This window comes from Ixodes scapularis, unplaced genomic scaffold (genome assembly GCF_016920785.2).
Source record: "Ixodes scapularis isolate PalLabHiFi unplaced genomic scaffold, ASM1692078v2 PGA_scaffold5__190_contigs__length_132052651, whole genome shotgun sequence".
Classification (NCBI taxonomy): Eukaryota; Metazoa; Arthropoda; class Arachnida; order Ixodida; family Ixodidae; genus Ixodes; species Ixodes scapularis.
Genome location: NW_024609880.1, coordinates 28,518,425 through 28,541,474, shown reverse-complemented (window position 1 = coordinate 28,541,474; position 23,050 = coordinate 28,518,425). Strand labels below are relative to the sequence as shown.

Sequence of the window (23,050 nt, the reverse complement as noted above, 5' to 3'; positions counted from 1 at the left end):
GTCCACCTCTTCATGCCTTACGATTTTTCCTGTCCCCAGTTTTTTTTTTTCTGGTCAGAACTAAGTGTGGAATCATTTATACGAGAGACTGGACAATAGCCTATAAAAATATCAGTTGATTTAAAAATGTCGACGAGCCCCTCTTTGGTCGATCTTATCTGAAATCACCCTTCTTCTTTTAGTTTTGCCTTTGTTTTGTATAATTTAAAGCACACCTATCATCCCACTCTATGTTCAGATATCTATCTATATATATTTTGTTAGTTTCATATTAAGCCAAGTTACAAGTGCACCATTCGTTGCATGTCTGTAATTATGTGAATTGTTGCTCTGCTGCTATAGCGCTGTAACGGAAACTGGAGCCTTGTCAGGCGGCTTTGGTAGCCCTTTTGCTCCAGCCTCCCAGACCTCTGGTCTAAATAAATCAACAAAAAATTTCCCTTTATGAATTTACTGTTCGCTTGTAGTCAACACATTGCCGAACTTCATTTTCACTGTTGTTGACTGATTTGATGACTTCTTTTTTAATAATATCATATAGCTGTCCTTTGATGAGATGTTAGATAGCATAGGGTTCCTTCCAGCTTTTCAGAACCTTCGGTTGAGCATCTTCTTTTAGTTGCGGTTTGACTTCAACTCCTTTGAAAGAACCTAGCTCCTGCTTAAAAAGTGCGGGGCACTCTTGAAAGATGCCGTCTAAACAGAGCGTGTCAGTTACAGCATTGACACGTTTTTTCGACATTCAGTTCTCGTCAAAAAACGGTGTACCATTTCTTCCAAAGAATGTTGGTACGTCTGCATTCACCACGACCTTCTGCAACGCCCATGTCTTATGGCTAATCTTGAGAGCACCAGCAACGCCACAGTTGTTCAGGCTTTGTTCTGATCAAGTTCGAAGCTTGGTTCCGAAAGGCTCCAGCTTACGCATGTTCAGTTGTCTTTCCAACCACTTCGTAATTTCAGTTATTGTGGCACCACCTCAAGCTATATCCCAAGCTTTACAGTGTTAACGTAAACAATTTTTTAAAGGAGGGAAAAAAGATCGATTTCGCGTTTGTCCGAAGGACAAAGTATTCGTCCGGAATATCCTCGTTTTTCAGTTGTCGAACTCCTCCGGCTCCTTTAGTAGCAGGTCCCTTGCGTTTGCTCTTTAATTCCCGGCTTGACGTTCTCCCTCCGTCTTTGTGTGCGCCACTCTTCTTGTCGGCTTTATGGATGTAATAATAATAATAGTATTGTTTTTTTATTTCTCATCAATGTTGAAGGGCAGGCCGGAGAAAAAAGCTGAAAAAAGAACAGCTTGACCGGTCTCCGGCCCCCTACAGTGCAAGACAGACGGCAGCAAGGACAACAAAGAAATTATAAAACAGGGAAAGGAAATAAAGAATGAAATACAGTGGCGCGACAGTCATTTATGGTTACATGTTAGCATTGACAGTCTAAATTACATATTTATTTAGCTAAGGTCCAAATCATTAATTGTGAGGCTGTTGAGTTAATACGGTGGGGTGTATTTGAGCATTTGTTCACCATAGTTTGTTCTGTGAAGGATCGTCTTCCAATACTCAGTGTGACGAGTGGGATACGCCTGAATATTTTTATCAGTGCTGAAAGTTCAGCTGGAAAGCGAGAATTTCTTTTTTCTTTATTTTTAAAACTGACGCTCAACCTGTAATTATATAAATTATGTGAGTAATAATTGCAAAGCGCGTAAACAAGTCGGCAGTATGAAAGTCATACGGAGCGTTACATATAATTCTGATTATTTTCTTTTGAAGTAAAAATATCTTACCTAAATTTGTTGACGTGGTCATGCCCCATACGAGGTGACAATAAAGAAAAGCGAGTTGTATATAAGTAGTCGCACAGAAATTGGCAAGACAGAGCGATTAGGACTGACCAACTCGACGATGCAAGATAATTTACTGATAACGTGATTCACGTGGCAGTCCCACAACATGGTTTCAGAAAAAATAACGCCAAGTGTTTTAAAAGAATTCACAATGTCAATAGGTCACGCATTTAAGACAAGGCTAGTATTGTGCTAGACTTGTTTATGTCAGGACAAAATATAACGGCTTCGGTTTTGATTGTGTTAATTTTCAGTAAGTTTTTATTTGCCCGTGAACGTAATTTTGATATTGTTTTACTTGCAAGACTGATAAGTAAGTCTGGCTCGTCGGCAGAAAAAAATAAGCTTGTGTCGTCGGCATACATAACAAGTTTTGCTTCTTTATCTATGTTAACTATATCATTCACATATATGTTGAATAGGAGCGGACCTAATATACCACCCGTGGAAACACCGGAACTAATTGGATTGACCAAAGGAAAACCATTTAAATGCAAATATTAGTGTCCATGCTTTAAGTATGAACCCGAAAGTGTCAGCGCATGAACGCAAAAACCACAACGTTCAAGTTTTTGTAGTACGATACTATGGTTTAAACAATCGAAGGTGCTTTGGTGAATTCTGTAGATACTCCTGAAACTAGCTTTCTATTCTCAAAGTGTTTTTTTTTTCAAAATAAACTCTTTCTGTACTAAAAGTGCTGCTTCCGTGGAAAAATATTTTCTAAAGCCGAATTGTGGGGCGTTTAGTAGGCCATGCTTATCAGAAAATGAACTTAAGCGGTTATGCAATATTTTTTTCGAAAATAGGCACAATAGAAATGGGATGATAATTCCCTATGTCATTTGTTACGCATTTTGTATCTATCACTGATACTTTGGCTAATTACATTCTTTTCCTTACCCCCTGCGTCACAAGTATAGGCTTTGTACAAGAAATCTTGACGGTTGTGGTTGGTTCCAAGGCGACGCCAACAAGCAGTATTTGTGTTTGCCATCTGTTTAACGTTATGTTGAGCGGTTTCACGTGCATTCTCGAGACTTCTCATTTGATCCTCTTCCCACTTTAAGTTCAGCTACCAATTACACATCTAGCGTCAGTCAGAATTTCAATTGTTAGACACTGCTTCTGGGCCACCATGTGATTGAGACCACAGACAAATCTGTCATGCAATTGCTCCTCCGGCTTGTCTTCAAACTGACAGGTCACCGCATGCCGCTTCAAATCTGCAAGGATAGTGATTCCTCCGATATATGTTAACGCTTTCCAAATTTGGGGCGTTTGGCTATCAATAACTGTGTTGACGAGTAGAATCGTCTCAGGAGCTGTACGAGATCCTGGTAAGTCACCTTGCTCGGTTGGAAAGGAGATAACAGATCCTGAAGCAGGGTTGGGCAGAAATACTCAAAAATGTATTTGGAAATACAAATACTGGGATACATTGAACTAATAGCTAAAATACTGATACTAAGATACATCTGTAAAAATGTATCGCGATGCGTATCGGAAATACATTTTAAAAAGAGGCAAAAAGTATTTGGAAATACAAATACAGGAATACATTTTAGGGAGGGCAGAAATACAAATACAGAAATACTGATACTGAAATACATTTTTCAAATTTTTTGAGACGCCAACTGAGATGAAGCTTGAAGTTTGAAGTGGATGTTTTCGATCCCGAAATTACGTTCCCGTAGGCTTGGCACTTTGCCTCGAAGGTAGTGGTTTCGGACGACAAGGAGTTTTGAATGCGCCCAAAAAAACGTTCCAACAATTGCTGACCGCGGTCCCTTCCATGACATCCTGTCTGTCTGACGAGGGAATCCTGTCAACATTGATCACATTATGTCACGGCGGAATGAACTAGAATTCTTTATCTGTAGGTGCGGCCTTGAACATGAAACTTTACCACGCTGCTGTATGAAAGGACAATGCGCACTTTCGTTGTAGGCTACCTAGCTGAAGATCGTGCTTGCAGTGTCATTTGGAGTTTTTGAGAATAGTGGACCACCTGAAGAATCTTGGAATACATGTCTTATCTTCTGTTTTACAGTTGAAAAAACGATACGGTAGCATCCCTGTTCTGAAGGTCCTTACTACCGGCCCTCCGCCACCGACGCACGGATTGCAGTCCTCAAGTTTTGCCTAGCATTATCCAAACAGAGACCTCGTGGATTACGAGCTGATATTGCCGGCACAGGTGCGAGCTGTCCAAGAAACGGCGGCCTCGAGACTAGTTGGGGGATTACGTAATCTAGGATGGCACAGCGTTGCCACTTCTGGCCTCCTTCTGGGTTTCGGATCACCAGAGCAGCGGGTCACGTTCACGTCGGCTGATGACGTACCCTTGAGCCGTGCAATATTACGGGCGCAGCCGCAGATGCATTCGGATATGTGTCGAACTTCACAGCATGAGTCTTCCTACTATTTCAAGTCAGCCACCGCCTGGCTCGTGCTGCAACGGAATGTGACTCAGCTTTGCCAGCAGGGTGTACTTTGTACGCTAAGTCGAGAGAGACGGTAAGCAGCGGGCATTGGATGCCAGGAAACAATGACTCAAGAAATCCCTACCTAAAGACCTGCGGCAGAAGATGCTCTGACTCCACTCCTGGCACGCCACCTGGTTCGAGTTTCCCACTATGCAACACTTCTCAGAAGAGAGAAGAGGACTAATAGAAAAATAGTTTGCAGAATCAAAAGGAACTAATTGGTCAGCATAGTAACAATACCCCAGAATCTCCTTGACTCTGGTGCCCCTAGAGGTAAAAAAAAAAAATGCTTTCGAACTTGTTTCTCTTTTTTTTTGTTTTTTCGGGGGGGGGGGGGGGGGAGTATTTTTCAAGAATTGTAACGAAATACACTTCGTCGTGATTGTATCGCGATACAAAGGAACGTTCAAAATGTATTTCGGTACAGGAATACAGATACTGGTGAAAAAAATGTATCGCGATACAGAAATACAGATACGAAATGTATTTCTGAAATACTATCGCGATACATTTGTATCGCGATACTGCCCAACCCTGTCCTGAAGTTTGGAATGTCTTCTGTCGGATTGCTGGGATCAATACTGCAGACAGCTGCAGGGGCTTATTTTCTGCCTAATGCTTGAGAATGGTAGAGTCCTTGATCAACTCCTTAAGTTTGCGAAATGCATCCCTGTGACTGCCCGTCCAGAGCCATGGCTTGTCCTTCTCAGGAAGCTTGTAAAGGTCTGCTGCGACTGTAGCCCTGTTCTTGAGGAAGCGATCACAGAACGCAAGCAACCCCGATAAGGCTTCAGTTCCTCTTTTCCTGTTGACTCTGGAGCAACGAGGATCGCTTGCGCCTTGTCGGCGGTTGTATGAACACCTGCGGGGTCAATACTGTGTCCCAGAAATGAAGCCTCGCTGACTGCAAACTTGCATTTTTCTTTCTTGAGTTTCAGACCGGAGCTGTCTAGCCTGGACAGAACTTGGTCCAAACGTTCAATATGCTCTTCTATGGTTGCTCCGCTGATAATGATGTCGTAAAGATAGGCACTTATACCTTCGAAGCCAGCTAGTGTCGTCTCCGTCATCCTTTGGAAGATCGCTGGCGCTGCTGAAATTCGAAACGACAGCCGTGTCACTCTGTACAACCCTTTAATTGTGTTGATTGTCAGGACAGCTGCCGTGGACTAAGTCACTTTGAACTGCTGGTACGCTTGGCACAAGTCCATTGTGGAGAAGAGGGTTCCTCCTCTGAGGTTTGACAGGACTTCTCCTGACGTACGTAGCGGATAACTTGACTTTTTTGATGCGGAGTTCACAGTGCTCCGGTACTCGCCACACAGTCTGATGGCTCCGCTCCTTTTCCGGACGATTACGAGAGGCGTAGCCCATTCAGCGTGCTGGACTGGTTCAATGATTCCTTGGTGCTGTAGTTGCTGAAGCTAGAAAATTACAGCTGAGAGGAGAGCGAGGGGAACCGGGCGAGCTTCACAAAACTTCGGCGTTGCTCCTTCCTCCAGTTCCAAGTGCGCTGGGGGTCCCATGTAGCCGCGGATGTCGTCCCGGAATACCTTGGCATGTTTTTGAAGGACTGCTTCCACTTCTGGGGGTGTGGTTTGTTGCTCCACCAGGTTGATCCCCTGTACTCTGATGTAGAGTGCGTCGAACCAATCTCTGCCCAAATGGTTTCAACCGGACCTTTTCATCACCAGCAGCGGCAGGATATAAAATTTTGACTTGAAACGTACATGGACTTGAAGCAACCCAATAAGTTTCAGGCCCTCACCACTCCAAGTGTAAGGTTCCAAGTTATTCTTCGTGATTTTCGGGGTGAAATGTCTCTTTGCTAATCAGTGAACTGGCACAGCCAGAATCACCCTCGAATTGAAGAGGCTTGCCCTCATTCAGACGAGAAACGTGAAATTCGGGAACGTGCCTTCCCGTGGACAGCTTCTTCAGTTCGTCAAACGAACTTCTGGGAGAACACGTCGGCTGGCAAACAACTTTCATCACTCCTGCAGCGTTGTGATTGGTTTTCTTGTGCCCTGCTCCGCTTTGTTGCTTCTTCACCAGACACGCCTTTTCGATATGTCCAGTCTTCTTACAGTACCGACCCTCAGTCTTCTGGAATCGGCACTCTTGTAGCTCGTGCTGACCCCTTCATCGGTAGCACCGGCGTTCTTTGTGTGAAGCAGAATCCTTGTCGGCTTTCACAGTCTTGTTTATTTAGAGCTCCTCTTTGTTCTTGGGCTTTTTGTTGTTTGTAGGCGCTCTCTGCTGTGATAGCAATGTCCAATACGCTGGGGAACGTTAGGTCCTCAGCAAACAGCCTTTGCTGCAGAAGTTGCAGTCCCCTGCCAGCTGTTTGAGAGCCGCAACGTAGCTGCTTATTCATTCTTCCGGCAATTGGTCTCGCCGTTGAAATTTGAACCGACTATGGAGCTCTGAAGTTCGAGGGTCGAAGTGAGCACCAAGGATGGTCGCAAGCTAATCGAATTCAACATCGCTGGGTCCTCTGGGTGCCCTGCTCGTACCAGTTCGTAAGTTTTAGGGCCACACAGCGTTAAAAGGAGCGCTCGCTTTTTATCCATGGCGTTGATGCTTTGGCCACGAAGTAAAATGCAAGACGTTCGAACCACGATTTACACTAGTTGCCTCAGAAGGCTTCCAGCTTCCCTTGCATGGCTATGGCTTGTGGTCGGTGATTCTAGACTTTGTTGGTTCTTGGTTCCTCATCGCCAGTGTCATATTCGCATAGACCAGGCCGCTACCCCCCGAATACTTAGGTGTATTGACCAGGATAGATCAGTGTTCGGCACAACTGGCCTGTGCCATCGAAGGCTCTTGTGTCCAGCTCGTGCTCTGAAGACACGCGCTCTGGCCGCGCATCGCTTTTGCCATTTGATGGTCGCGTGGAGCTCCGCTGGCCATCACAACCCTCGTTCGTCGTCGCCACTTTGTTGTATATTCCGGTTCATTAATGACTCGGAGATATTACATTCAGGACTCTAGCAGCTCTATAATGCAGCAATGTACATACCGAGAATCGCTTCGTAGGCACAGTTTGGCGGGTATCGTGTTTCGGTTATCCTTTTTCTTCTTGTCGTCGTCAAGTGCCTGTTTCTTAGACGCTACAACCATACTAATAAACTGCTCGAAATGAAAATACAGTTGATTATTTGTCAAGAAACGCGGTTTCTACAGCTGGGAATGTGCTGATTAAAATGTTGGCATTCACCGTTGAAGAGAGTGCCTGTTCATTAATCGTGCTAAGTTAAACGTAGAAAGAACTTACTGTCTATAAAAGCTATAATGATTTTAAGCAGTGACAGAGGTGAGGCACCCGTGTTAAATGTAATTGATTGTGTTGATCCTAACTGAGCCTTCGATGTCTGATTATCACAAAAGGTAAAGTTATGTATCTCGTATACCCTGTTTTTCCCTACACTGTACCTAAATGGGCGCTGCGATTCATGTTAGACAATCTAGCGTTCTACGCCAGCAATGTAACGTCTCGCTCAACCGCTCCGCCAAAGGTACAGGCTGTCACTATAATCAACTTGGATCGGCCGAAGGAACGTGTGCGTCAGTTTTATCTTCAACAAAAACGGTGACCAGAAAAAGCCCCACTATACGTCTAAAAAAAAAAAAAAGGCTTGTCCTAGAAGAAGGCCTGAAGTTGTGCAGCTGGAAAGGCCAGACATGTTCAACCAATGTTGACTACGTCTAATAAGAATGAAACAACTTTTCTTTGCACCAAATAGGAGCAAAAGAAGAAACGGAACAAAGCAAATAGAATCCCAATAAGTTGTCTCACCCTTCCGTGAAAAAGATAAAGATCAATTGGGATTTTACCACTGGCAGTCTCAAACTGGGAGCTTCTCAAATAGATTCAAATACGCAATATTGACAAGATTTAAACTAAAACATCATTTTAGATAAATCTTATACAACAAATTTTCAGCTTCAATTCTGGAAGGTCAACAACTACCTGCGTAATGTCTTTAAATATATTTCCGGACTCATGTCAGCATGCTTAAAATACATCTTTCATTCATACCAATTTTAGGTGGCTTCGGAAACTCGAAAATGAGAGTGTTCCCTAGTCTGCTTTCAGTTGGTTCTTTAAACATGAGCGGTATTGTTTGAACGTGCCTGAAATGTCATTAGTTATGCGTTTAGAGAGTGGTGTATTACGTATAAAGTGAGACAATCATTAAGCTTACCTTTCTGAAGTGAGTGTTTTATAATGCACCCAGAGTTCACCAAGATTGTCCACTCCCTCTTCCGAAAATAAGAACTGGATTGTCAAGCAGGTTGGACTAGAGTCAGTGAGAATGAAGTAGTCAGACGTTTTGAACTGAAAGTCGAACGTTATCCCGTGAACTGCACCAAGCATCTGAAAATCAAATAAAAAAGGTAATGAAACGTGTTTTATAAGTTGTTTTTGACACTTAATTAGTCCCTAACACATTTAGGTTTTTGTTTTAATTTTTTTAGTCGCATTTCACTTCGAAGCAACCTGCGAGTGGGGAATGCGAAAGTTTACTCCGAGCGAAGAGAAGCAGACGTTCTTGAGACGTTCTTTTTCTTCTCTCTTGGTGTCAACTTTCGCATTCCTCACTCTCAGGTTGCTTTCAAATGTTCAGTATACACCAGCTCACTTCCGCCCTTACGTTATTTTTGCTTCGCATATATTTTTATTTTGTTATAGCAATGTAATGAGACTATGGTACATAAATATCTAAACTCTTAAAGCATATAAAATTGCATTTATAATTATTATATACATATATATTAAGTATACTGGGTGCTTCCTGAAACGCGGACAAAATCGTCCTGCGAAAACTACGCATCGCACAAAAAAGGTTGATGCCGTAGTGGTTTGTGCAAAAAGGCCCATTAATTAAAAATATTTAGAAGAGGAGGAAGGAACGCCAACCAAAAATTAAAAGGAGCCCAACGTTTCGAAACCTGCTTGGTTTCTTCTTCAGGGGCGACTGTGTAATGCAATAAAAATATTATCTTTCAGTTGTGGTATGCTTGCTCTATTAATAATCGCCGCCCGATCGGTATGTGCTTCGCTCGTCTCCCGAAGAGTGACACAACACAACTAGAGTACGGCGAATGGGTTTACTGTACTTCCCGGTCGCCCGTCCTCGAAAGTCGGCAGTCCGGGCCCGCCGACCCCTGGTTGTCGCCCGTAGTTCAGAGCTCGCCGTCGGAGTCCGTGTCCCGGCCTGCGGATTGTCCTTCCCACGCCAGCGCCGCGTAGGCTAGCTGTCCTAGGCTATCATAGCCCGAGTCTCGCTGCAGAGCCACCCCAGGAACGTCACGGCCCAGGCCGGGATGGCCAGGGCTCACCATTCCCCCGGTCCTGGTCAGAACCTTGCTGGTGGACTGCTCCAGGGATCGCCATGGGCCAGACCAGCCAAAGCGGCTCCATCGTTCCTGCCCGGCTCTAGCCTCGCGCAGCACGCACTGTCTAGCGCCAGCTCGTGACTCTTCGGCCGACCGCCTGTCACGTGTCCTCCGCCCCGTCGTTTTTGTAGCGTGAGCTACACTGGCCGAGGTTGAGCAGGTTCGCGTGGCTCCCAAAAAGCCGTACTGCGCATGCGCGAGGAGCAGTGACGTCACATGGCGCACAGCTGGCGCGCCGGAGCCGCCGCCGCCGCGTGCTCCGCCGCCGCCGTGCGCGCCTCGCCGGCCTGTGCATTCCAGAGGAGTGACGTGATAGCCGCTGCAGACGCACCGGCGACGCCGCGTGCCCAGCTGTGCGCCTCCGTTGCACAGTAGCCAAGTCTGACGCTGCACTGGAGCTGCTTGATTGCGCCTCTCATTTTGCGCGCACAAGCTCACGCTACGTTTATCCTGGCATAGCCGAAGTAAGCCACCTCATTTTTTCACCTTCGTCTCCCACACAGTATAAATGGGTAATTCATCTTTTTCTTGAGTAATTAAGCTGTCAATATTTGGTTTTAAAGGCATGGTTTAAGTTAGAATCTTGCTGGGCAACATCGAAAACGAATAAATACCCCGAGAGTGCAATGATAAAAGGCACACGCTGCATTTTACAGCATTCCAAACAAATTCTCAATTATTATCGGAGCCCATCTCCGCGTTTGCAATTCCGCCCCCCCCCCCCCCCCCCCGCCGTGTAATAAACGCACAACGTGCGTGTGCCGACCCGCATCGCACGTAAAGGTGCATCTTCACATTGGCACCTACATTAAAAAGGTAAACCCCGTTGACAGTCCGGAGTCTTTCTTACTTAGCCACTTCTACGTGCAATGCGTAACGGCGCACGTTATGCGCGTTTCGGATACGGGGAGCGGAACTGCTTGCGCGAGATCCGCTTCGATAAAAACACGAAACCCTGAAACGTGTCTCAATTGAGCATTCCTTTGGAACGCCGTAAAATTCTGCGTGCGACATCTATCATTGCAATCTTGGTGCATTTAGTTGCTTTCGATGATGCCTAGCAAGATTCTAATTTAAAGCTTTAAAATCATCAATGAGCAGTTTAATTACACCAATGTAATTATTACCTAATTATACTGAGAGCTTATAATCCTTATTAATGGGCCTTTTGATACAGACCAGTACAGCATCGACCTTTTTTTGAGAGATGCGTAGTTTTCGAAGGAGCGACTTTGACTGCGTTTCCGAAAAGACCCGTCACCTGTATTAAAATATATAGGGTAGTCAATGTAAAACTGAACTTGTGGGTTATGCTTAAAACTACCGTGTTTTCAGGACTTATTTGCAGCGATAGCTGTCATCGGCTTTCTGTCACGAATGGCGAGGTGTCGAAGAAGGAATAACTGAGGAAACTGAAACGTTTAATGGGGCGAACTTGTGCACAAAAAAAAAAAAAATATAAAACAGAAGACAACAATAGACATAGCCTCCTCTATACGGAGAAAGCCTGGCACGTCGCGAAAAAAAGTGGCCGCAGAAAGTAGGAGAGGAGGGGCGGGGAATCGGGAGCGGAGGGAAGCTTGCCTGCTAGCGCCACACAAGAGCGAGCGGCCAAGCACAGAAACAGTCTTTTTTTTTTCCTCTTTTCTTTCCGGAATCGCGGGGAAGAGAAACTCAACGTCAACCCTTTCCCTTCGCCGTCCCTGCGTCCGCATCTAGGCCATCTCCGCAACGGTCCCGGTCGTCACTTTCGTTTGCGCTGGAGGTCTCTGGCCTGAAAGCGTTCGTCTTTGCGACGCGCGCATGCACCTTCGTTTCCCGTCGCAGTTGGCCGCAGTGCTCGCTGGAACACGCCGAACTTTTATCCTGTAGCGCTGTTACTTGTATCCTCGGCACCTGGGCATCGAAACTACTTAGTCAAAACTGTTTGGTTCTTCCGCGGCACGACACGATGGTCTGACGCCGCCGCACTCCACTGGCACACCGACAACTCTGCCGACGCCACCGGCATGGTGCATTGTTGCCAGCGCCCTTTCGAATCGCCGCAGCCGTTTCTCCCGGAGTACGAAAACGACGGTGACGAAAACACGAAAACAAACGTGGTTCGGGGAGCGGCCGATCATGACCCAAGCACTCGCAGACTATCTCTGCCCGTTCTGCTCTGCGCTACCATATTGGTCACCGCTTCGCGCGCTCCTCCTCTCCTTTTTTCTGCTGCCGCGCGCCCTATGGCTCCGCCGTCGATGTGCCAGGCTTTCTCCGTATAGAGGAGGCTATGCAATAGAGCGTCAAAGGCGTCAAAGTGGACGTAACAGCAGGATCGAACGCTGGGGCGAGACTGACTCCGGCTCGCCTCGCGGAGCTTCTTATGTACACGCGTGGGCTTATGGAACATTCGGCGTAGAACATTCGGCGCCTTGAACATTCAGACCTCGAATACACAACAGGGTTCTCGAATTTACTAGAATGCGACAGTTAAAGAGATAATAAAATTGTACGTCCGCTGCCTTAAATCGAACCGTGGCCCTTTGCCTGGGAACCAAGCACGATTACCGTTACGCCTACTTTTCTTCAGCTGCGCTCGCGGCATTAATCCCCCCTTTAAAAAAAGTACATCATCCCAATGCAGCACAGAAAACACAAGTCCACAACAAACGGACAGCAGAATCGCAAGCAACAGTTTCCAGTTCACTCTTTGATGAGAGTCCAAAGTTCTATTGTTCGTAATACGGCTTGAGCCGGTCGACGTGCACCACCTCGGGTAGGGAATGGCGTCTTGCAGATTGGCGCGTTCCGACAGAGAGAACTTCGTAGTTCAGATCGCCGAGGCGTCGGATAATATTGTAGGGTCCGAAATAGCGTTTCAGAAGATACTCCTTGAGACCGCAGTGCCGTATCGTTGTCCGCACCCATACCCAGTTTCCGAGTTGAAAGTGGACGTCCCGGCGAAGAAGGTTATACCGGCGTTCATCGCGTCGCTGTTGGTCTTGAATCTTGATTCTTGGCAGTTGAGCTTCCTCCGCGTGTTGAGAGATCAGTTGAGCGTCGTCGTATCCATCGTCGGTTGGCAAGTGAGGTAGCATGCCGTCGAGCATCGTGGTAAATATTCGGCCGTGAACTAGTTGTAACGGCTTCATTCTCGTGGTTTCTTGAACCGCTGTGTTGTACGTAAACGTAACGTACGTCAACACCTCGTCCCACGTCTTGTGCTCTACGTCGACGTACATGAAGATCAGGTTGGTGATCGTCTTCCTGAGCCACTCCGTTATGCCGTCGGTCTGCTGATGATAAGCGGTGGTTCGTCGATGGCTGGTGTGACTGAGCCGAAGAATCTTTTGAGTCAGCTCTGCCATGAAAGAGGACCCTCGAGGTGTGACAAGCAGTTTAGGTGCGCCGTGTCAAAGGAGAATGGACTTGACAAAAAACGTGGCGACTTCAACCGCTATTCCGGATCGAAGGGCTTTTGTCTCGACATATCGTCTAAAATAATCGGTTGCGACGATAATCCACCGGTTTCCTTGCGTTGATGTTGGGAACGGCCCAAGTAAATCCATTCCGACCTGCTGGAAAGGCGTAGTCGGGGCAGACGTCGGCTGCTGGAGTCCTGCTGACTTCGTCGAAGGCTTCTTACGTCGTTGGCACTCGTGGCACGACCGCGTGTTCGGATGGACGGATTTCGGGAGTCTCGGGCAATGGTATTTGTCACGAATCTGGGAGAGCGTCCTGCTGTAGCCAAGGTGTCCAGCCGTCGGGTCGTTGTGGCATGCTTCAAAGATTTCTTCTCGTAGGCTGGCAGGAACAACCAGCAGCCAGGCAGGGTTGCTGGTTCTGATGTTTGACAAGTGTCGGGCCAAGACACGTGGAACTGAACTTTCTTGACCTTCAAGGTGGTCGATTACGGCGCGAAGTTCCGGGTTGTCTCATTGAAGAACTCCCATGTCGGTATCCGCAACTGCGCCGAGAAAGCGGGCGTCATTGTCGTCGTCAGTGCTGCCGGGAGGAGGTTCGACTGGGGCCCTATACGAGCAGTCGGCGTCGTTATGCTTGCGGCCAGACTTATGCACAATGGTTACGTGAAACTCTTGCAGTCGAAGACTCCAGCGAGCGAGGAGCCCTGACGGGTCCTTGAAGTTGGCGAGCCAACAGAGAGCGTGGTGGTCCGTGACAACGCGGAACGGGATCCCGTATGGGCGGAACTTGGTTAACGCTCAGACTACAGCTAGACATTCGTTGCCGGTCGTGTTGCAATTTTTCTCTGCCTTGGATAGTGCCCGGCTTACGTAAGCGATCACCCTCTCTGCTCCATCTTTTTTCTGTACGAGGACCGTGCCGAGACCGGCGTTGCTGAAGTTCGTGTGAGATTCCGTTCACGCCGATAGATCGAAGTGTCCTAGGATTGGGGGCGACTGGAATATTTCCTTCAATTCGTTGAACGCTTGTGTTTGCTCCTCCCCCACTGGAGTTTACGTCGTCCCTCGTCAGGTGCATGAGCGGTGCAGAAATCTGGTCAAAATTGCCAGCAAAACGTCTCTGGTGAGCGCACAGCCCAAGAAATCTTCGTACGCCTTTCTTGCCTAACGGCTTCGGAAATTCGGCGACAGCGGATGTATTTGCAGGGTAAGGCTCTCACCCTGAGCACTCACGACATGGCCCAGGAATTTGAGCTTGCCGCCAACGAACCGACATTTTGACGGCTTATTGTCAGTCCAACAATCTGAATAGCCTGTAGCATGGCTCGGAAACGTCGCAGGTGATCGTCAAAGTCGTTTACGAATACCACGACGTCGTCGAGACAGCTTTGCCATTTCAAGCAGGAAAGAACGGTGTCCATTACGCGCTGGAACGTCGCCGGAGCTGTGCACAGTCCGAACGACATCACTTTAAATGCGTACAGTCCGTCCGGCGCGAGGAAGACAGTTTTAAGGTTTTTTTTTTTGAGCGACACAGGGGACAATTACAAGCGAGTAGACACGGACAAGCGCAAAAAAAAAAAAAAAAAAAAAAAACCTCTATACTGCATCATGAACCAACTAGGCCAACAACACGATTTAATTGAAGACAGTTTCATCGCGATCCCGTTCGTCGACCTCGATCTGCCAGAACCCACTCTTCGGGTTCATCGACGATAAGTATCGGGCGTGGCGCAGCCGGTCCCGAGTGTCGTAGATACGTGGCACGGGTAGACGTCCTTTTCTGTTACAGCCTTCAGTCGACGATAGTCCACGGAGAACCGAAGAGTCCCGCCCTTCTTTTTCACCAGGACTACCGGTGAATCCCACAGACTGGTTGAGGGCTGTACGATGCCGTCCCCGATCATTTCTTAGACCTGTTTCTGGATGACGTCTCTCTCTTTCACAGAGACACAGTACGACGTTCAATGAACAGGAAGCGCGCCGTCATCAGTAACAATTCAATGTGTCACAGCCGTCGTTTGGCGCGCCTCTGACCATGTGGAGAAGCACTCACTGAACTCGGCGAGTTGGTTATTGAGTTGTCGTTGTGGGATAGGCAGGGTTGGATCGATGAACATATGATATACTCTCACCTTGCTAATTTTTTAGAGTCTAACTCTTATCTCTGTAATGCTCAACATGGCTTCCGGAAATCATTTTCTTGTGAGACTCAGCTCTTGTGTTTTACCCACGACCTTCATTCCATTCTTGACCGCGGCTCTCAGGTAGATTGTATTTTCCTAGAATTTTCTAAAACCTTCGACAAGGTCCTTCACCTCCACCTTATTCAAAAGCTTATCAAACTTAATTTAGACTCCAACGTCGTTGCATGGCTACGTTCGTTTGTTACTAATCGATCGCAGTTTTTAACCGTCAATGATGTGGATTCCCAACCCTTCACCACTCACTTCAGGTGTTCCCCAAGGCTCTCTTCTGGGGCCATTCTTATTTCTTATCTATAGTAACGACCTACCTAACAATGTGTGTTCATCTACCAGTCTGTTTGCAGATGACTTTGTTATGTATCGTGAAATTACCAATGACTCTGACATATCTCTCCTTCAGTCTGACGCTAACTCTATCTCTGAATGGTGTAGCTCGTGGTGCATGAAATTAAATACTGCTATATGTAAATACATGCGTGTGTCTCGTCTTAACACATGTCGTGTTTACTTCATTGATAACGTTCCTCTTGAGTATGTGCGATCCTACAAGTATCTAGGAGTGCACATAACTTGTGATTTATCCTGTAAAGGTCATGTTGAACATATTGTTAACAACGCTAATCGCAAGCTTGGTTACCTTAAAATAAACTTTTTTCTCGCGCCTGTAATTGAAACTCATTCTTTACCAAACCCTTGTTCGGAGTAAGCTTGAATATGCTGCGTCTATCTGGGACCCCGGTCTTGAATCGCTCCTTTCTGAATTCGAATCCGTCCAAAATCGTGCTTCCCGCTTTATTCTTTCTAATTACCATCGTACCGCCAGCGTAACCGTAATGAAAACCCGCTTATCCCTGCCTAATCTTTCTGTGCGTAGAAAATGTTATCGCTTGTGTTTCTTCCACAAAATATATCATCGTAATTCATTTCTCAAGCATAGGCTACTAACACAACCCCATTATCTCTCAGCACGGAACGATCATAGATTCAAAGTCGGCATTCCATCCTGCACCACTAAAGCATATTATCATTCCTTTATTCCCAGCCCCTCTTTGTATTGGAATCAGCTTTTCATGGATGTTGCCGAAATCGTGGGCAGTAAGAGTTTTAGAAGTGCCTTGACTAACATGTATTGCTTCACACAACTATAGTCGTCCTGCCGTTTTGCTGTTGTGTGTTTTTTTTCTGTTTTGTTTTTAACCCACTCCCCCCTTTAAGGCCTTTGGCCCTGAGGGTAAAATAAATAAATAAATAAACAAATATATATATATATATATTTTCTTGCTTTTTCACGTTCTTATAGTTAAAGTGTTTTAGTATCACATGTCCATCTTGCTCTTTTTTATTTTATTTATTAATATTGACAAACATTATATATATATATATTTTTTTTTGCTTGTTGGTGCATAAATTTTTAAACACTTAAAATGCACCATTTTTTATATATTTTGCATTTGCTGTGCTATTTTTGACGTTGTGCTTTAAAAATAATCTGCCGATGGTTTTCTTTATATGGACGGTGTCTTTTCTGCATTTTTTTCCGGCATAAATATATAGTAGCCTGTGTACAATATTCTGTTCTTTTCCTGTTTCCTATCACTGATGTACAAGGGATATATCGCTATTGTGAATCATATATGGGTAAATCGACATTACAATTTATCTGCGTGTATTGTTTTGTTTTGCGCGTGCTGCTGTACACTCTAAGAAAAAAAAGGTGTAGTCCTGTGCATCAGGCGCACATGCACCCTTTTCCTGAAAGATGCACCCTCCGTTACCCAGCGAGTGTACTTGTACACCGACAATGACATGCTCCTCTCCCTTAAAAACCTCTAGGTGTATCAGCGCACCGCCAAGCTACCCACGCGTCCCGATATGCTTGTGCTTGGATTCCCCCTTGGGAATCACTTTTTGGGTTCGGCAGTTTCTTATAAAGCATGGAGCAATCCTATTCACTTGGTATTGATAGCAGAGCGGACGCTATGCTTGTTTTAGGCCAATCGGGCCTCCCTCTAGGATAACGTGACTACAGTCTCCAAGCTAGAGATAAGGCAGAGTACGGTACCTCCCTGAAGGCCAAGGCCACAGATAACATTCACTGCACTATTAACTTTGGGTCGAACTTTCAAGAGGATATATGTGACAAATCCTCTCATTGTGGTCATTGTTAGGATGTCCCTTTGCGAGGGCACCCCCCTTTTGGCCTAGAATAAGTTGCTATTTTCCTGCTCCTCTCTTCTTCTTTCTCTCCCTAAGCTGAAAGAGTGGAAGAAGTGACGCAGTCGCCAGACCAATGAACAGGAGGCTTTTTTATCCCTCGACTCCGCTGTCGAGGCGTGGGTAACGGCAGGAGCGTCATCACGTGGTAAAGGTTTCACGGATGACGTAGTACCTTTTTCCGATCACGGAGTGCCCGTTTCTCGGCCCAGTTTCTTGTGTGCTGTGCTGCGACCAGCGGGGATTCCGTAGATTTCGATCGCGACAACGTATTTGGGTGTACCAAAATTTCCAGTGTTTGAAAAGTCCCTACGCGTAAATCGGCAACAAGCGATTTCTTCAAAAAAGCCCAAGGAATTCATGTGATGCGTTTAGTGTTCGTTTCGGCAAATTACAGCTTCTGCCAAATCTTTACGGACCCCTTTCTTTTCGTTTTTGCGGCGCCCGTGTCGACATATATCTTGAATTACATATTTAAAATAGGGCATTTTCATCATAAGTGCACTGCAACCTACTCCTTCGCAACAATTGACCGTTCCGTTCCGGATTACCTCTAGAATTAGGCAGTGTATATTTTCTAGCAGCCTGGAGAATAATTTCCCCGAAATTATATCGGCAATCGCCTGCCATTAGCTGTCTACAATTATACGACAACTGCAGGTAGAATACTGACTTTCTTATTCTCCCGGCGTTTTGTGAAAACACGTTTCATGGACTGCTTTTCGTTGATACAGGTTTTGTACACACACTTCATCGACACTTCTCACGCGATATGCACGCTGTAGGGACATTTCGTTGCGCGTGTTTCTCTGAGGCGCGTGCACACCGACGCAACCTAAAGCCCCTTCATGTTTCAAAAATAACGCAAGGTGCGTCGATGGACGAGATACGTGCAACGTGCAGCCCTTGGGAAGATCATGGCGGCACAGCGTAGCACTGAGTACATTTCAGACGCCATATTCTTCCCAGAAGTGGCGTGAGGCACGTGTTTCGAGCATTTCCACAACAATGAATGGCGCCACTTTTCCTAGGATAAAGGGCCTTTACCTAGCCCTACTGAAAAAAAACATATAATTTTCACACGGGTCGACCCGTTTTGGTCATACGATGTTATGGACATACGGGGTCCGCACGCAGACAGGTCGTTCTATATGTGAACGGGTCGCAAACAGGAGCACGAGACCATATACCGGTCGACCTGTTATTCGGGTCGACCCGTCATGCAGGTCCACCTGTGATGCAGGTCCACCCGTACAATTCCTGTTCAGAAAAAGGTGAGCTGGCAACCGCCGGTCTGCCTTTCGTATTTGGAGGCTCTCCATTGGAATGAAATCCTGACACCCTTCCTGAAAAGAGCATGCAAAGGAACTGATACAAGGACTCGAAAGCAGGTACAGTAGACGAAACAGATATGTTACACACATGACAAAAGCAAATAACCCAGTACCGCCATCACATCAACAGGAAAACTGAGTTAGTTCCCAGAAGTAGCTTAAAACTGCAGCTTCCTGTCGATATCTTGGAAGTGTCTACGCGGTATACTTGTTCGTGAGACCCTTCTTTTGCCTAGGTGACCCATCCAAGGGTGCTTGTCCGATGTACATGTCGAAGACATCTAACAAAAAAAAAAAAAAAAAACATGGCAATTGTCTGTGTGCACTGCTGTTAAGTCAAACCTGTTTTTATCGAACTCGGAAAAACCCGTCTACCAGTTCGATGTAGCGAGTATTTTTATATAAAAATTTTATTGAATTTGAAAACGAACAAGCACGCCGCATTTAGAAACGTTTACTCTCGAAGGGGCCTCTGTAGATCATGAGGGACGCTCCAAGCGGCTATTTAGAGGCCGCTTCTTCGTTTTTCAAGGTCCCACCGACTCACCCGCTCCCCCGTCCCTGCTCAAAAGGGCTTTTTTTGCTTCCAGGTGGTTAAAGGAGCTGTGCAACAATTTCAGGGCTTTGCTTAAATAATTGTGGAAGTTGATGCCTGACACTTCTGCAGTCAACTACAGCAAACAAATTTTGCCTGGATACCCTAGTTTTTATTTAAAAAAATGAAAAAGATCCAGGTTTTTGCCGCCTCTCAACTCGTGCATCGTCTTCCGGGTCACGTGCACAGTGACGTCACTTGAGTAGGCGCAGGGTTCCGGAAAAGTTCTCTCTTTGGAGCCATCAGCGACCAGCGAGAACTCATCCGCTCGCGACCGCGTGACCACCCGTCCTTGCCCGTCCGGCGCTGTCCCCCTTCCCCTCCGGCTTCTGGCGGCTGTTCGCGGTTTTGTGGACCTAGGATAGATGGCGCCACTAAAACTCCGTCTAATAAAAGTTTTGTCGATGATACCAGGGTTTTGACGCATTTATATATATGTTGGAACGACAAGATATATAAAAAGGTTACCTTTTATCGAGCAGGTATTCGCACAACTTGCTATCTTTTTTACAACTACCCAAGTGACGCCACGCCGCTTGTTTCTCATGGCCGCCGCTCGTGGCTGCAGGTCGGAAAATATTCCAAGTTTTGCCTCGCTATTACGCGGCGGAATCGCAACATTTCGATGAAAGGAGGTGTGTTTTTTGCCATTTGTGACACAGTGAACAATATCAAAAGCAGAATATGCCAATTTTTTCAACGTTAAAATCGTTGCACAGCTCCTTTAAAGCGGTTGCTCAAAAAAAAAAAAAAAAAAAGAAAGAGCCAGCTTTCTTTGCGATCTGGCTTTCCCCCATGATCTGGCTTTCCCCCAAGGAGTTTCACTAATGGGGGAAAGCCAGCTTACAGAGCAGTTCGATTTATCGGGAGACGCTGCAATTTTCGTTAAATGTAACCACATTTTTCTCTACGCATTTTTATTGCAGCTACTAGTCTGTTCACAATTAGTTCGATACAAGGGATAGTTCGAATTAACCGGTTTCGATATAATCGGGTTTCACTGTAGCCCTAGAAAAAACACATCACAATCACATGTTAATTTGTTGCAATATTGTACTTACTAAAGTGCAACTGAGAACAATTAGCAAATATCTTATTGGTCTATCAACCCAAAATAGGTCAACCAAAATATTTGCCTCTTTAAATCTGACAACTTTATAAATGACAACTTTGTTTTGAAATCGGCACAGCTAGCCTGCTCTGGGCTACACTACGTTCACCCTAAACAGGGTGCCTTTCGCCGAACCAATCAAAGGCCTGTCTCTAATTGCTTGACTTCACTCTCAGCACGTGAGTCTGCAGGGCATGAGGGGGTTGATCATAGGGTTTAAAACTGACAGTTGACTGGACCAACGAGCATACAGCTTCTACGGCCCATTCAACGTAGAGGTTAATGGTGTAATGGCGACTTGTGAAATCAACGGCACCTCGTGGCTAGGGCACAAAACTGTCAGGGTGGGTTCGCTCAATAGTTTACGTGAGCTAAGCAAATATTCGCAGCATCTGGCGGTCTAAAAGGAAAGCCGTAAAACTAAGTTCGAAAACGCCGCTCGAAAATTGCCCATAACTGTGGCCCACCTCCAGGTTGACCACTTAAGACGGTGACAAAGGTGATCTATCCCAACATTTCAAGAACATAAGTCCTTAATGGATATAATAAATCAGGGCACGTAAGCTTAGGCATATGCCTATAAATGCTTAAATCTATCACTTCAGTGTTTCCTCGCCTTATTCAGAATTTAATTTCCAAATTGAAGTTTCACCTGCATCATGCCAATGTATGTGAATTTGGCACTTTTATTTACTTTCCCAGGATTCCCCCGCTCTTTTTTTACATAATTGTAAAGCTACAGACACTACAAGTGTTTTGTTGTTATGTACACAAAACCAACAGCGGATATGAATGACGATCGCCTCTGCCTTTTGCTTTATCAGATCTTCCTCAAGTTAAAGGAGCTGTGCAACAATTTCCGGGTTTTGCTTAGGTTATTGTGGAAGTTAATGCCTGACACTTCTGAAGTGAACTACAGAAAACAGATTTTGCCTGGATACCCTAGTTTTTATTTTAAAAAAATGAAAAAGATCCAGGTTTTCGCCACCTCTCAACTCGTACGTCGTCTTCCGGGTCACGTGCGCAGTGACGTTGATGGGGTAGGCGTGGGGTTCCGGAAAAGTTCTCTCTTTAGAGCCATCAGTGAGCAGAGAGAACTCATCCGCTCGCGACCGCGTGACCACGTGCTGGCGGGCGCCGCGGAAACAATATGGTGAAAGGAGGAAAGTCTCATCCGGGCCCGGCTCTGTCCTCCTCCCCCTTTGGCTTCTGGCGGCTGTTCGCGTTGTAGATAGAGCTGACGGTTTTGTGGACCTATGATAGATGGCGCCACTAAAACTCCGTATAATAAAAGTGTTGTCGATTACACCAGGTTTTTGACGCATTTATATATATGTTGGAACGACAAGATTAATAGAAAGGTTACCTTTTATCGAGCAGGTATTCGCACAACTTGCTATCTTTCTACAAGATTCGCCATTGACGTCACGCTGCGTGTTTCTCATGGCCGCCGCTTGCGGCTGCAGGTCGGGGAATATTCTCAGTTTTGCATCGCTATTACGCGGCGGAATCGCAACATTTCGATGAAAGAAGGTGTGTTTTCTGTCATTTGTGACAAGGTGAACAATATCAAAAGCAGAAGATGCCAATTCTTTCAACGTTAAAATCGTTGCACAGCTCCTTTAATCAACGGCTCTATAACACCCTTCAGAATAGATGGGAGAACAAGATCTGTCATGACATCTGTAAAGTTTAAACATGACTGGGGGAAACGGGAGAACACTGCCGCATGGTTGGAGTATTGCTCACAAAAAGACGGTAAAGATCTGCTTTATGGAGCCTGTCACAGTACTTGGGTGCTGAACTAGCCGCGAATTAAGCATTAAAAAGTGAAAAATCATAAGTATCAACAATGTCAAGTTCTTTTACGCTCCTGCAATGAGGGGCCCAGAAGAACGAAGATTTAAAGTTTATTTGATGTCTAAGTCAAAGACCACTTGTCCTTGTGCTAACAGGACAAGAGAAGCCTCAAACACGGCTTGGTGCAGGCGATGATTCTCAATCAGTGGAAGTGTTCTCTTTTACAAAGCATGAAACGTTCGTTTACCATGCTTCTTTTAAGAACTGCGGCTTCTTGACACCAGGTAGTATCGCGGCCGGTATGAGCTGAAACCGCACGCGTGGCGCTATTAGTGCCACCTGGTACACTGCTCCGTAAACACTGGCACCAACTCACGCAGAGACATATCTCCTCGTGTGCCCATGCCACAGCGCACCTCCGGCTGTCTGCTAGCGAGGCGGCGGGTGCAGTATTGAGTGCGAAAGTGTCAAGGTAACACTTGTCATTCTCCATAAATATAAACCAAGATCTGAGTGTGAACTACTTATCGCAAACTGAATGTTGCACAAATCGAGGCTCTGCACGAAAGTACCGCGGAGCTTGTTTTGACTAAATTTTGCAAACGGTTTCATGCATAACTCTTGCCATTCAAGAG

The 23,050-nt window shown here is 45.9% G+C and overlaps 1 protein-coding gene across 1 annotated transcript in view; it reads right to left on the bottom strand.

Moving 5' to 3' along the window:
- Positions 1-8,345: 8,345 nt before the first annotated feature.
- Positions 8,346-23,050, bottom strand: part of LOC120841075 — a 34,337-nt gene continuing 19,632 nt past the window's right edge. The window contains exons 2-3 of the mRNA XM_040211901.1: positions 8,550-8,722; positions 8,346-8,478 (exon numbers count right to left, since the gene is read on the bottom strand). Of these exons, the coding sequence (XP_040067835.1) occupies positions 8,346-8,478; positions 8,550-8,722 (306 nt within the window). The remainder of the gene's footprint in view (positions 8,479-8,549; positions 8,723-23,050) is intronic.